Below are 11,814 nucleotides of genomic sequence, written 5' to 3'. Positions count from 1 at the left end.
GGGTCGGCACTGCTATGGGGGGAGCACAGCACTGCAGTAGGGTCGGCACTGCTATGGGGGGAGCACAGCACTGCGATCTGCCAGCTCTCTGCCCTTCCCCCTCTGCCGGAGCGCACGCGGCCCGGGGCCAGCCGGCTCGCGGCAAACCGTTCCGACTCCTTCCTTTTTTTTTCTTGTTCCCGGGGCTGTGCCCCCCTGTCACGGACTTCTGTCGAGGGATAACCTCGTGACAGAGCTGTCGGAGCGGGTCCAGAGGGGGCCGAGGATGCGCTGAGGGCCAAAGCAGCTCTCCTCGGAAGAAAGGCTGCAGGAGCCGGGGCTGTTCATCCTGGAGAAGAATCCGGGGGACTGCACGGTGGCCTTGCACTCCTTCGAGGGAGCTGACAGACAGGAGGGAGAGAGACTTGGTACGCGGGCAGGTTGTTACAGGACGGGGGCTACGGTTTTACACTGCAAGAAGGGAAACTGAGGTGTGCTGTGAAGAGGGAATTCTTTACAGGGAGGGCAGTGCGGCCGCGGCAGTGCTGCCCAGAGCACGGCGGCTGTCCCATCCCTGGAGGTGCCCAAAGCCGTGGGGGGGAGCTGGGTAACCCGAGCAGGTGGTGCAGCCAGCCCACGGCAGGGCTGGGGCTGGGGCTGGGGACGCCGAGAGGTTCCTTCCACCACCACCACAATTTGATGGGACGGTTTTATGAACCTTTCGATCCCGTGCAACCCATCCGTTCGTGCATGACGCGTTCTGTGATCTCGAAGGTCCCTGCAGTGCCACCCGTGCAATGATTCTGTCCTTCTGTCACCCAGATGTGGAGAGCCACCCCACCGCCCCTCAGTGCCAGCGGTGGGACTGGGTGAGGACCGGGAGCGTGACAAAAGCACCGGTGGGATTGGGTGGGGCACAGGGGACACTGCGTGGGGGGAGTGAGGGTGGGAATGGGCGCCAGGACGGACAGATGGCGCCTGGGGACAGCACTGATGGCACCGGGTCCTGGCTGGGACAGAGGCCATGGGCGGCTGGCGACATCGCAAGCAGCCAACAGCGAGGACAAGGACCCGAAAGGAACGGCGGCACCATCCGATGGGGACAGCGGCGGTGTCCCCGAGGGCTGGCACTCACCCGTGCTGCACGCGGGCTGCCAGGGGTCCGTGCTGAGGACCCGTGGGGCGGTGGGATCGGGAGGGGCGGTGGGTCCCCAGGGGATAAAAGGGCAGTGGGGGATAAGGGGGTGTCCTTACAAAAGCGAGACGGCACTCAGCTTCTGAAGGTGACCTCGGGATTAGATTTATTGACCAAAGGCGCCAGGAGGTTGGAGAGAACTAGTCTGAATTTAGAGAGAGAAGCTGGAGCGAGGCCGCGGGGAGGCTGTCAGGCATAGGATGGATGACGTGGTGGGCAACCCGGGAATGGATCCCCCGAGTTCCTCGGCCAGTGGGTGGGGAAAGGGAGCGTGTCTCATGTGGCCAGGAGGTAGGGACTGCAAGGGGTCGGAGCTTGGAGAACGTTTGAGAACTTCCACAGCAGTTTCTGCCTGTTGGCCGTCCCTTGAGTCCAAAACGTAAACCTGTTCCGAACCCCTCTATCACCTCCTTGAACATCCAACCATGGCCTAGCGATTTCTGACATCACGGCTGCCCTCTGTGACATCACAGCCGCCTTCTGTGACATCACGGCTGCTCTCTGTGACATCACGGCTGCTCTCTGTGACATCACAGCTGCCCTTTGTGACATCACAGCTGCCTCCGCCCACCGCCAAGGGCTGCAGCGTGGCGGAGCCCCAGTGGGCTCAGAGCTTTTGGGACCGCGGTGCTGAGAGGACGCGCTGCTTCCAGGGCTCAGCTATTGCAGAATGGCGAGGAGAAAGGCTGCGCAAACAAGGCGCCCAAGGGCGTCTAAGAGCTGCGCAGGGAGCCGGGCTGTGGGCGAGGGCCAGCAGGTCCCCGCTGGGGACACATCAGTGCAGAGGCAAAGGTACGAGGCGGGTGGAACCCGCAGGGGGCATCGGGCTGGGGGCAAGCACGCACACAGCCCTCGGTGGCCCGGGGAGCGGGGCAGCCGGGGGAAGCCTCTGGCTTGACCCCGCTGGAGGCCGAGGCTGGGTGGTGCTGAGAGATGGCTCAGGCTGGCAGCCGGGACGGCAGAGCAGAATGGAGCTGTGCTGCCTCAGGCAGGGCACCGCCACTGCGAGCCTGGAAAGCCCTCTCTAAAGGTGGGGTGGGGAGCGTGGGGACCCCAGAGAACAGCCCCCACCCGCGCTGCCCTCTCGCTGCCGCCGGGATGGAGCCGGGAGGCATCCCAAGGCCCGTCCTCTGGGAGGGCCTCTGCGGAGGCTGCTGCTGCCTGCCTCGGCTCTCACGCAGTGGGACCGGTGCTCAGCCACGCTCTTTCCTCCCGCAGAAGCCTCCCTGAGCCGGCGGAATTGAGCAGGCCTTTATCAGCACCAGCTCCTGCCTCCGCTGGCCAACAGCCTTCAGTGTGGCGTGAAAGAGCCAAAAGAATGGGAAGGCACCTGGCTGCTGCTGCTTCAGAGCACAAGATGAGCCTGTTCAGAGCGTTCATTGTACTGTCCGTGGTCTCCCTTGGTGAGTTCTGATGAGCAAACATCCCGCAGCGACCCTGGGGCTGTGCTGGATGATGTCAGTGTGAGCAGAGGCCTCCAGAGGCACTGAGCACCAGTGTGGTACCTTCTGCCTTCCTATCCTGGCCGCTTGCTTGCTCCAGAGCTGCTCTCCACCACTGGGTCCCACTCAGCCCGAGAGCTGCTGCGGTCCCCCCAGCGTTAGGGTGTGGACCGAGTAGGACCCCACGGCCCCGGTGCCGCTTCTCCAGGACATCCTCGAGTCGGCCTTGCTTTGGCCTCACTGTAGGGCTGGCGTTCTGCCCGCCACGCTGCTTTCGGTGCCACCGGGTGCACCCAGGGGAAATGGGAGCAGCTCTGGGGCACCGAGCTGCACGGCCACGGGGCTGCAGTGCCCTGAAGGATGTGGGCAGAGACATGTCCTCAGTCCGCACCATTCCCGACATCCTCCGCTCACCTGCGGCTTCCCAGGCTCCGAGGAAAAGCCAGCATGAGATCAGGGACCAGAAGCAACCCCTGTACTTACGACCTTCTCTCTGCCTTGTCAAATTGCAGGAGCCACCTGCGCGCATCTCCTTGCGTCTTTGGGGACGCTCCAGAAAACACAGGAAGACAGCGTGGCACAGGTCAGTGTCCGTGGGCTCGGACATCCTTCCCCAGTCCTGGCCTCTTGTGCCGACCAGCACGAGCTCACAGCCCTCTGGACGCGGCTTGCCTTGCGTGTCAGACCTCCGGGTGCTGGCAGTCATGCTGAGCTGCGCGCTGACGTGGTCGTGTCCTGACATCGTTTCTTGTCTTCCCCTGGGGATAAAGGCAGTGTCTGAGCTGAGAGCACAGCAGGACTGCTATCAGATGCCTGACTGGGCATGGAAGAGCAATGGTGAGGACAGAGGACACAGGCAGGCAAGCCCTGCTACCCTCAGCTTCTCCACGTCTGCCGCCTCTTGCACTCACCTCCTCCCCATCATTACAGGTGCTGCCATCGACCTCCAGAGAACTTCTCCTACCTATACATTTAAGTGCTGGTTTTGCTGGCTCCACCATTTCATCGTCCCCGTGAATCCTCCGGATACCATCTTGCAGGTATCGTGGCGGCCATCAGCAGTGCTGCTTGCACCCCTCGCTCCCCCTCGGGGGTCTCCCCTCAGCCCCGGCGTGTTGCTCAAGCCGTGAAGCCAAAGGTCCGATACGGGGCTGGGGGTGCTGGCAATCGCTGGCTCCCCTCAGGAGGGCACCTGAGCTGAACTGCTGTGTGAGGCCCACACTCCTCAGTCCCAGCTGGGTGAGAGATCTCCTCCCCGCCGACACCTCAGTGCCGCAGCCATCCCACCTGCCCCTCTGTGGGGGTAGAGCTGGGGGCCAGCAGAGCCAGTGCTGGAGAGAGAGAGATGGTCCCACTGCGACGCTTTCCCAGCCACCGTCTTCCCCTTTTCAGTGACACCGAGAGCCCCTTTGTCGGGCAGGGAATTAAGGCCCTGTGTTTCTGCCCGATTCCTCACACGTAAGCCGCTCTCAAGCAGAAGCGCGACCCGCAGACGCTCGCCGCCTTTGCCTTTAGCTGCACCTGGAGTGCTGTGGCCCCAGCGCTCTCTCCTACTTCTCTGCTCTCCCATTCTGTTTGCAGCCGGGTGTTTCACCAGGAGAATGCTGGCCCATGCAGGGACATCAGGGCCAGGTTGTCATCAGGTTGCCAGCTGAAATCCTGCCCGCTTGTGTCACTCTGCGACACGTTGACCCAGAGCTGACTCCAGCTGGCTTCTCCAGCAGCGCCCCGGGAGAATTTGCTGTCTTTGTAAGTCCCTACTTGGCTCTTTTGCCTGGGATCTGGGCACAGGACAGTGCCGGAGCAGGGACTGGCTTGCTTTTGGGCATCCTCCCGAGCCCTGCGTCCCGCTGTCTCCTGAGCACTGCAGTGCCCCCAGGGGATGTTTCCTAAGTTGGAGAGGTGGGATCCTTCTTAAGCCTTGCTCGGCAAGCATCTCGGGGTTCCTGATGAAACCTCGAGGTGGAGACTGAGCTCCAGCAGAAGCAGTGCTGGGCTACTGCCCGAGCCCCCGGGCAGGGGGGTGGACAGTACACACCTTTGCTCTTGGTGGCACGAACCTGAGCATCAATCCTTGTGCTTTGCTTGCAAGGGACTGGATGTGGACAGCGAAGAGGAGGTTCCGCTTGGCTCATTCAGCTTTAATGTGCGGAAAGCACCCTTACAGACCTTCCTGCTTGAGGTAGGACAGGGGCAGCACGCCAGGGAGGACGCCTGCTCCCTGCCCCTCCCTGTGTTCCCACATGCCTGCAACTGGAGCCCTCCTGAGCAACAGGAATGGGAATTTGAACCCCCATTCCTTTGTTCCTCCCCATTTCCTTTGCAGAATAATCATTCCAGAGCCTTTCGCTACATCAAGGTTCTGGTGAAGAGCAACTGGGGACATCCAGAATACACCTGCATTTACCGAGTGCAGGTGCATGGGAAGGTGGTGGAAAAAATGGCCATCTGAAATTGGACTTGTAAGATCGGAAATTGGACTTGTAAGATCGGAAATTGGACTTGTAAGATCGGAAATTGAAAATGAAGATCGGAAATTGGATTTGTGGTCAAAAAAATAAAGACATTAACATCATCTCGAAGTGCGTCTGTGTTGAGATGGGGCGCAGCTACGTGGGGTGGGCAGCTCCTCATTCATCTCCAGCCTCCCAAAGCTCTGCGCCGGGCTCGCCGGTGCTCCCCTGACACCAACACGGCGACCGCTCGTCGCAACAGCCGGGCTGAGGCACAAACCCAGGCGGAGGGGCCACAGCCTTTCTGGGCTGACACGGGCAGCCAGATGGAGCTCTGAGGAGCGACCGAGCCGCCCAGCCCTCTGGCCGTGGGGAACTCCAGAACCTCCAGGCTGCGAGAGGAAATGGGCAGGCTGAGATGTGTCCAGCGCTCAGAGAGAGAGATTGACGCCTGGCGTCTGTGCCTGGGGAGATCGTGGAGCAGATCCTCCGGGAAAAGATGCTCAGGCACATGCGAGACGAGCCCTCCTCACCATCGTGTCGTCCTGGCTCCGGTACCAAGGACACCAAGCAGCGCGGTGCAGTCACCATTGGAGGAGGAAGGGACGGCATCCAGAGAGTGGGACTGGGGCAGGTTGGAGGAGTGTGCCCATGAGAACAGCACGAGCTTCGACACGGCCAAGGGCACGGTGCTGCTCCTGAGTCGGGGCAATGCCAAACGTGAGTACAGAGCAGGAGAAGAACTGAGTGCGAGCAGCCCTGCGGAGAGGGACTTGGGGTCCTGGTGGACAGGAGACGTCACACCAGCCATCAGCGTGCCCAAACGGCCAAGAAGGCCAGGGGCATCCTGGCTCCTCTCGGAAGCAGTGTGGCCAGCTGGCCTGGAGAAGAGATTGCCCTCTGCAGCCAGCACTGGTGGGACTGCACCGTCACCGGTTTGTGGGTCGCTTCGGCCCAGTTCTGTGACTAATACGGCCCATCCAGCCCCATCTGGAGCCCTGCACCCGGGCCTGGGCGCCCAGCACATGAGAGACGTGCAGCTGTCAGAGCGGGTCCAGAGGGGGCCGCGAGGACGCGCTGAGGGCTGCAGCAGCTCTCCTCCAAAGAAAGGCTGAAGGAGCCGGGGCTGTTCATCCTGGGGAAGGATCTGGGGGACTCAAGGATCTGGTGTTCTGGGAGGCCGGCAAATTGCTTCCTTCCTTCTCTTTGATCAGTTCAGCCTTCTGTTGAGGACCTTGGGAACCATTTCAGCTAAAAATTCAGCAAACCCGCATCCATTGTGCACAGTCCCCTTTAGTTACTGGGGCACCCACATACTGCAGTAAAGTTCCACCCTGGGATGGAGGAACCCTCGTCTCAGGATCACGAGCTGACCGGTTCTCAGAAATCACTGGGCTGTTCTCACAACCCTGGGTAACACTGTCCAGCTTGACTGCGTCCCTATTTTTGTTGTTGTTATTATTATTATTATTATTATTTTCCGTCTTGGGGTTTTTCTATTCAAAGGCAAATAACTTTAAGCTTCCTTTGGCCAAACCAGGCAAGAAGGCATCCTTCAAATCCAGAAGGTAAGCTTCACCTACTCATTCCTTAACTTGGCTAATGAGCTGTATCAATTTGCCACCACTGAGTGCATCCATCCAACAGTCCTATTACTTGCCTTCAAATTTTGTACCAAACTACAGCACTTGCTCTCCAACTTTTACTTATTTATTAGTGGTGTTTTTTTTTAATCGGCAAAATTGGAGTATTGCGTTGGCATTCACACTCAATTAATAATCCAAACTTCAAACAGTTACCTATTATTTCTTTCATCCTTCTATACCCACATATCCTCAAAGGGCACTGCTTCACCTTGACTTGGCTAGCTCTTGCTTTTAACTTAACTTCTATTTAGGGCTGCAAGTTTTATCTTTTTTTTTTATTATTATTCCTATTTTTGGCTTTGCCAGGTATCCCTGATACCCACACTCCTAAGCATACCTTCTTTAAGATTCCCGTAACTCCTGGGGGTCCAACCTTGTTTTTCCCAGTTTGTGTTAAAGCCAGACTTACAATTTTCAATCAGGTAATGCTGTTTGACCCTTAGCTCCACTTTTATTGAGTTTAATCTCTGCATCCGTTTGTTCTAGTAAGTCTTGCCAGAATAACAGTTTTGGAGAACCTGGCATGTACAAGGATTTATGCATTCCTACTTGCGTTCTCAGCCCATAGGTAATTGATCCCAGAAGGTAAGCTTCCTCTTGTTGGGCAGCAGCTCCTACTACTGTTGCAAAATCATCTACAGGTGGTGAGAGGCACCCATACCCACCAGAAAACAGAACTCTTTCTCCTGCTTCCCTAGCCACCCCCAGGAATTTTACGGACAGGCCCGGACCTTGCACCTTTGGGGGATTTATAGCCCATCCCCTCTGTTGTAAATAGGCGGTTAATGAATCCGCCGCCTGTCCTACTGCCTCCAGTGAGTCGGATGTCAGCAGGAGATCATCAGTGTTTCGCATGGCCTCTTAATATTGCCTGCACTGCCCGGATACTGATACATCTCTGTCCAAGTCTGAACTAGAGCCAGAACCCATAGAATATCTAAGCCCAAAATGTATTCCTGGACTGGGGCAATAGATACCTTATACTCCCGGGATGGGAGATGCCCAACCCCCAGCGTCAACCACGTCTGGGTTACAGGAATAGTCTGTCCCCCAAAACCACCAATCATCACTCTGTCTCCATGAAATTTGTTCGGATCTCCGTAAATAATTGATGTTTCTGCTCCAGTATCAACTAGTGCCATAACTCTCTGGACATTTTTCCGGGACCAGTATATCGTTAACTCTACATAGGGCCTCCGGTCCCGTCTGGAGGCCCTAGGGGGGACTGACATCCCTGGTCACGCCATGAACTGGGCCAAAGTCAAGTCTTTTGCTTCAGGTGGTTCAGGCATTGTAGCCCGAGGCACCTGAAGGGGCTTTTTTTTTCTGGTGGGAAAGATGAAATCCTCTAAATTCCATGTCGTCATTGGTACTGTTCCTGTAACTCTTACCCTTGGCTTCTTAGGGTAGTTCTGGAATCTCTGATTGTCCTTCAGCTGTCACCTCAGCTGAAGGAGGATGTGATTGGGCTGGCGGTTGATCTTAGCAAATTGGACCCCAGCCCGAATAAGGTCATTAAACATTTGTTTCCGTGAGGCCCCGACTGAGAGTTCCGCACAGGTGGCCTCTTGGTTTTAACTACTGGAGACTACTAGAAGAAGCATCTCTGCTTCTTCTACCACTCGGATATTGCGCTTCGGGCGCAGACGCTCCATCTCCCCCAGATCAGCTACTATCTGGGCAGCCTGTTGAACCACGGCTTCCGAGGTCACCAGAGGGTTTAATATAGAAACTAAGGTCTCATACAGGTGGGAAGGGGTCTGTTGTAAGATTAAATCTCGCACACCTGCCGAGAACTTGGTCATATCCGGGCTATCAAACGAGTCTTCGTATATCGCTTTTCTCATGCCTAATTCACGAATGTAATTCTGAAGGTCCTCCACGGAGGACCATAGTCCTGTGTTTAATGGAATGTCTGTTTTGTTTGGCCAGACCATACGGCATGGTGCCATTAACCAATCTATTATTGAATGGTTCTCACTGCTATACTGGACAGCAGCGTACAGTCTCTGCCTGACAGCAGGGTGTACCGTTACGGTGGCCAGCTTTGCCACTTCTGGCCCATTAACCAAGACACTTTCCACCCTTGAATCCCATACCCCGAGCAGCCATGCAGGTACACTCTCTCTTGGCCTCTGCCGAAATGGCTGCACCACATCAGTCAATTCGGTTAGAGTATATGGCCTAGCTGTTACGTGTAAATGCGTTTGGGCAGGGGCCGTTGGTCAGGGGGCACCCCTGCCGGTCTGTCTGGTACTTGTTTTGTCTTTTGAGTTATTATAGGACGGAGTTCCAGGGGCTCTGCCATAAGTGGAACCTCTAGATCTGACTTAGAACTCCTGTTTTCCTGCTCAACCAGGTCCGCTACTTCAGAGGTACGACTATCATCCACTGAAATACTACGGACCTGACCTACAGACTGTAAAATTGGGTTTTTTCCCTGTTAATACACTAAGCTCCTGTTCCAATTTGTCAATACGAGCTTTTAATAGCTGATTTTCATTCTCTAAGGTATCTGATCTTGTCTCAGCTTGATTTAAGGCATTTAACAGTGGCCATGCCACTGGGGATGCAGCTAATTGCCTTTCTTTTGTGGTTAGGATGTCTCTGTCTAGTCCCTGAAAGTATTCTGTCATGCGTACTGGGGAAATATTCCCCAAAGTACGCAGGGGACCCCATTTCTCAATTATGGTCGCTAACTGATAATAAGGAGATCCCAGAAACCCTGGGATCTGCCCAGGGATCATTTTATCTAGGGGAATGGTGTTCTCCCCCTTGACCCACTTATAGAAATTCCACAAAAAAGCCAGGATATAAACTATATTTGGCCTGCCTGGCTCGCCAACTGTACAATCAATGAAAACACAGATGGGGTACTATATCCAGGAGCTTGGCTGATCTCCTGTAATTATTATACTGGAGTAGGAAAAGACAGACACTCACCCTATCCTGGGCTCACTGCAAAACTCCCGTGGAGCGGATCTCCAGCAGAGACCCTTCCCCACTGCTGGTCAGCTCTTCCATGGCTCTAGGAGAAGTGCAGCCAGGCTCCACCCCCTCCTGCAGCACAGCTGAATTGCCTTCACCTGTGCTCCGTGGCTGGCTCACTGCTCGCCTCAGGTGATCAATCAGAGGTTCAGGCCGTGACTCAGCAGCCCCATACGCAAACTCATCTACAGGTGGTGAGAGGCACTCATACCCACCAGGAAACAGAACTCTTTCTCCTGCTTCCCTAGCTGCAGTTTAACCAGTGAATTTGAGAGGGTAAACTTCTCAGAATCCCATCCTGCAAATTCTGCATTCTCACTCTGATTAGCAAAAGAGCCTGGGAGATGGAAACGAGTCCAGCAGACATGGAGGGAGAAAAACAACAGGTTGTAACTATTCATGCCAGACACACCCTTTCAACATCATAACCACCATTCGGCCCCGCACAGCCCAACAGAACCCCACACAGCCGCCCACAGAACCCCACACAGCCCTGCACAGCCCCGCGGGCGCGGCGCGGCGCCGGGACGCGGAGTTTCAACGCAGCGACGCCCTCACCTGAGCCCAAGCCGCGGCCTTTCCGCTTCTTGGCCTTCTCCTTCAGCTTATGGATGCTCTCTGCGGAAAGACGGCCGGTCAGGGCCGGGCAGCCCGAGCGGGGGCGGGGCGGGGCGTACCGGGGAGCGGGGAACGGGAGCAGAGCCGCACCGCCCGCCCGCCCGCCGGGCCTCGGCCGCCCTCACCGTCGCCGTCCTCGTCCATGGCGAAGTCCTCGCCGCTCGGCTCGCCCAGATCCACAACGTCCGCCACCTTGCCGCGCTCTCCCCAACCGCCTTGCGCTGCACGACGGGAAACGCGCCGCAAGCGGGGTGGTGCCGCGCGCGGGAAATGCGGCGGCGTAGCGCACGGGCCGTGGCGTGGGGTGCCGCCGTCTTGGGGAGGACAGAGGCGGAGGGAGAGGGGCGGGAGCGCGCGCGGCGCCATCTTGGGGAGCTCCAAGCGGCCACTGGAACAGACGCGCCCCATAGAAATCCCACGGAGCAGACCCCAAAAGTACACACGCACCCCATAGATACCACACAGACATCCCAAGGAACAGTGGCTCTGGGCCTCCACCCCACAAACACACATACCCCATGGATGTGCCCTATGGCTGCCCCATGGACACCCCATAGAGAGCCATAGATAACCCATGGATACCCTATGGACACCCCATGCATGTCCCATAGATAACCCATGGATGCCCCATGGACACCCCATGGATGCCCCATAGATACCCCATGGAAGCCGCATGGATACCCCTTGGGGACCCCACAGATACCCTATGGATACCCTATGGATGTCCCATGGATCCCCATAGGTACATCAAGGAGCAGGGGGACTCCAGGGTCCTGCCCAGAAAAAACACGTGTACCCACAGATAGCCCATAGACCCCAAAGATGCCCCACAGATACCCCAAAGAGCAGGGTGGCTACGAGGCCTCAGCCCCACAGAAAGGAGTGTATCCCATAGATACCCCACAGACACCCCACACATACCCCTTGGATACCCCATGGCGCAGGGTGGCTCTGGGGTTCTGCCCAGCAAAACCACGTGTACCCCATAGATATCCCATAGACACCCCACAGATCCCCCACATTGGAGTGGTTTATAGTATAAAACCATGGATTCAAAAGGCAGCGCTTGGTGGGTGAGCAGCGATGTGTGCGGGAACTGCTATGGGGAGAGCACAGCACTGCAGTAGGGTCGGCACTGCTATGGGGGGAGCACAGCACTGCATTAGGGTCGGCACTGCTATGGGGGGAGCACAGCACTGCAGTAGGGTCGGCACTGCTATGGGGGGAGCACAGCACTGCAGTAGGGTCGGCACTGCTATGGGGGGAGCACAGCACTGCAGTAGAGTCGGCACTGCTATGGGGTGAGCACAGCACTGCAGTAGGGTCGGCACTGCTATGGGGGGAGCACAGCACTGCAGTAGGGTCGGCACTGCTATGGGGTGAGCACAGCACTGCGATCTGCCAGCTCTCTGCCCTTCCCCCTCTGCCGGAGCGCACGCGGCCCGGGGCCAGCCGGCTCGCGGCAAACCGTTCCGACTCCTTCCTTTTTTTTT

The 11,814-nt window shown here is 57.2% G+C and overlaps 2 protein-coding genes and 1 long non-coding RNA gene across 3 annotated transcripts; 1 reads left to right on the top strand and 2 right to left on the bottom strand.

The window, feature by feature from the left end:
• Positions 1 to 3,329: 3,329 nt before the first annotated feature.
• LOC146542729 (sperm-associated antigen 4 protein-like) lies at positions 3,330 to 5,076 on the top strand. The gene is made up of 3 exons (XM_085209665.1): positions 3,330 to 4,365; positions 4,709 to 4,798; positions 4,943 to 5,076. The coding sequence occupies exons 1-3, from the start codon at positions 4,228 to 4,230 to the stop codon at positions 5,066 to 5,068; spliced, it is 354 nt and encodes a 117-aa protein (XP_085065791.1). The 5' UTR covers positions 3,330 to 4,227; the 3' UTR covers positions 5,069 to 5,076.
• A 32-nt stretch (positions 5,077 to 5,108) lies between these two features.
• On the bottom strand, positions 5,109 to 11,494 carry LOC146542727 (uncharacterized). The gene is made up of 3 exons (XR_014879793.1): positions 10,447 to 11,494; positions 9,659 to 10,321; positions 5,109 to 6,303 (listed from the first exon to the last, which is right to left on the bottom strand). It is a non-coding gene; the product is annotated as an uncharacterized LOC146542727 (long non-coding RNA).
• LOC146542728 (uncharacterized) lies at positions 7,553 to 9,591 on the bottom strand (the record flags this gene model as incomplete). The annotated part of the gene is given in 3 exon segments (XM_085209664.1): positions 7,553 to 8,933; positions 8,936 to 9,141; positions 9,143 to 9,591. Coding segments are annotated over 3 exon segments (1,299 nt in total), but the record flags the coding sequence as incomplete, so codon positions are not given.
• Positions 11,495 to 11,814: the final 320 nt, after the last annotated feature.

The sequence above is a fragment of the Meleagris gallopavo genome, chromosome 27 (assembly GCF_905368555.1).
Source record: "Meleagris gallopavo chromosome 27, MGAL_WU_HG_1.1, whole genome shotgun sequence".
Classification (NCBI taxonomy): domain Eukaryota; kingdom Metazoa; phylum Chordata; class Aves; order Galliformes; family Phasianidae; genus Meleagris; species Meleagris gallopavo.
This window is presented reverse-complemented; position numbering and strand designations above follow the sequence as displayed.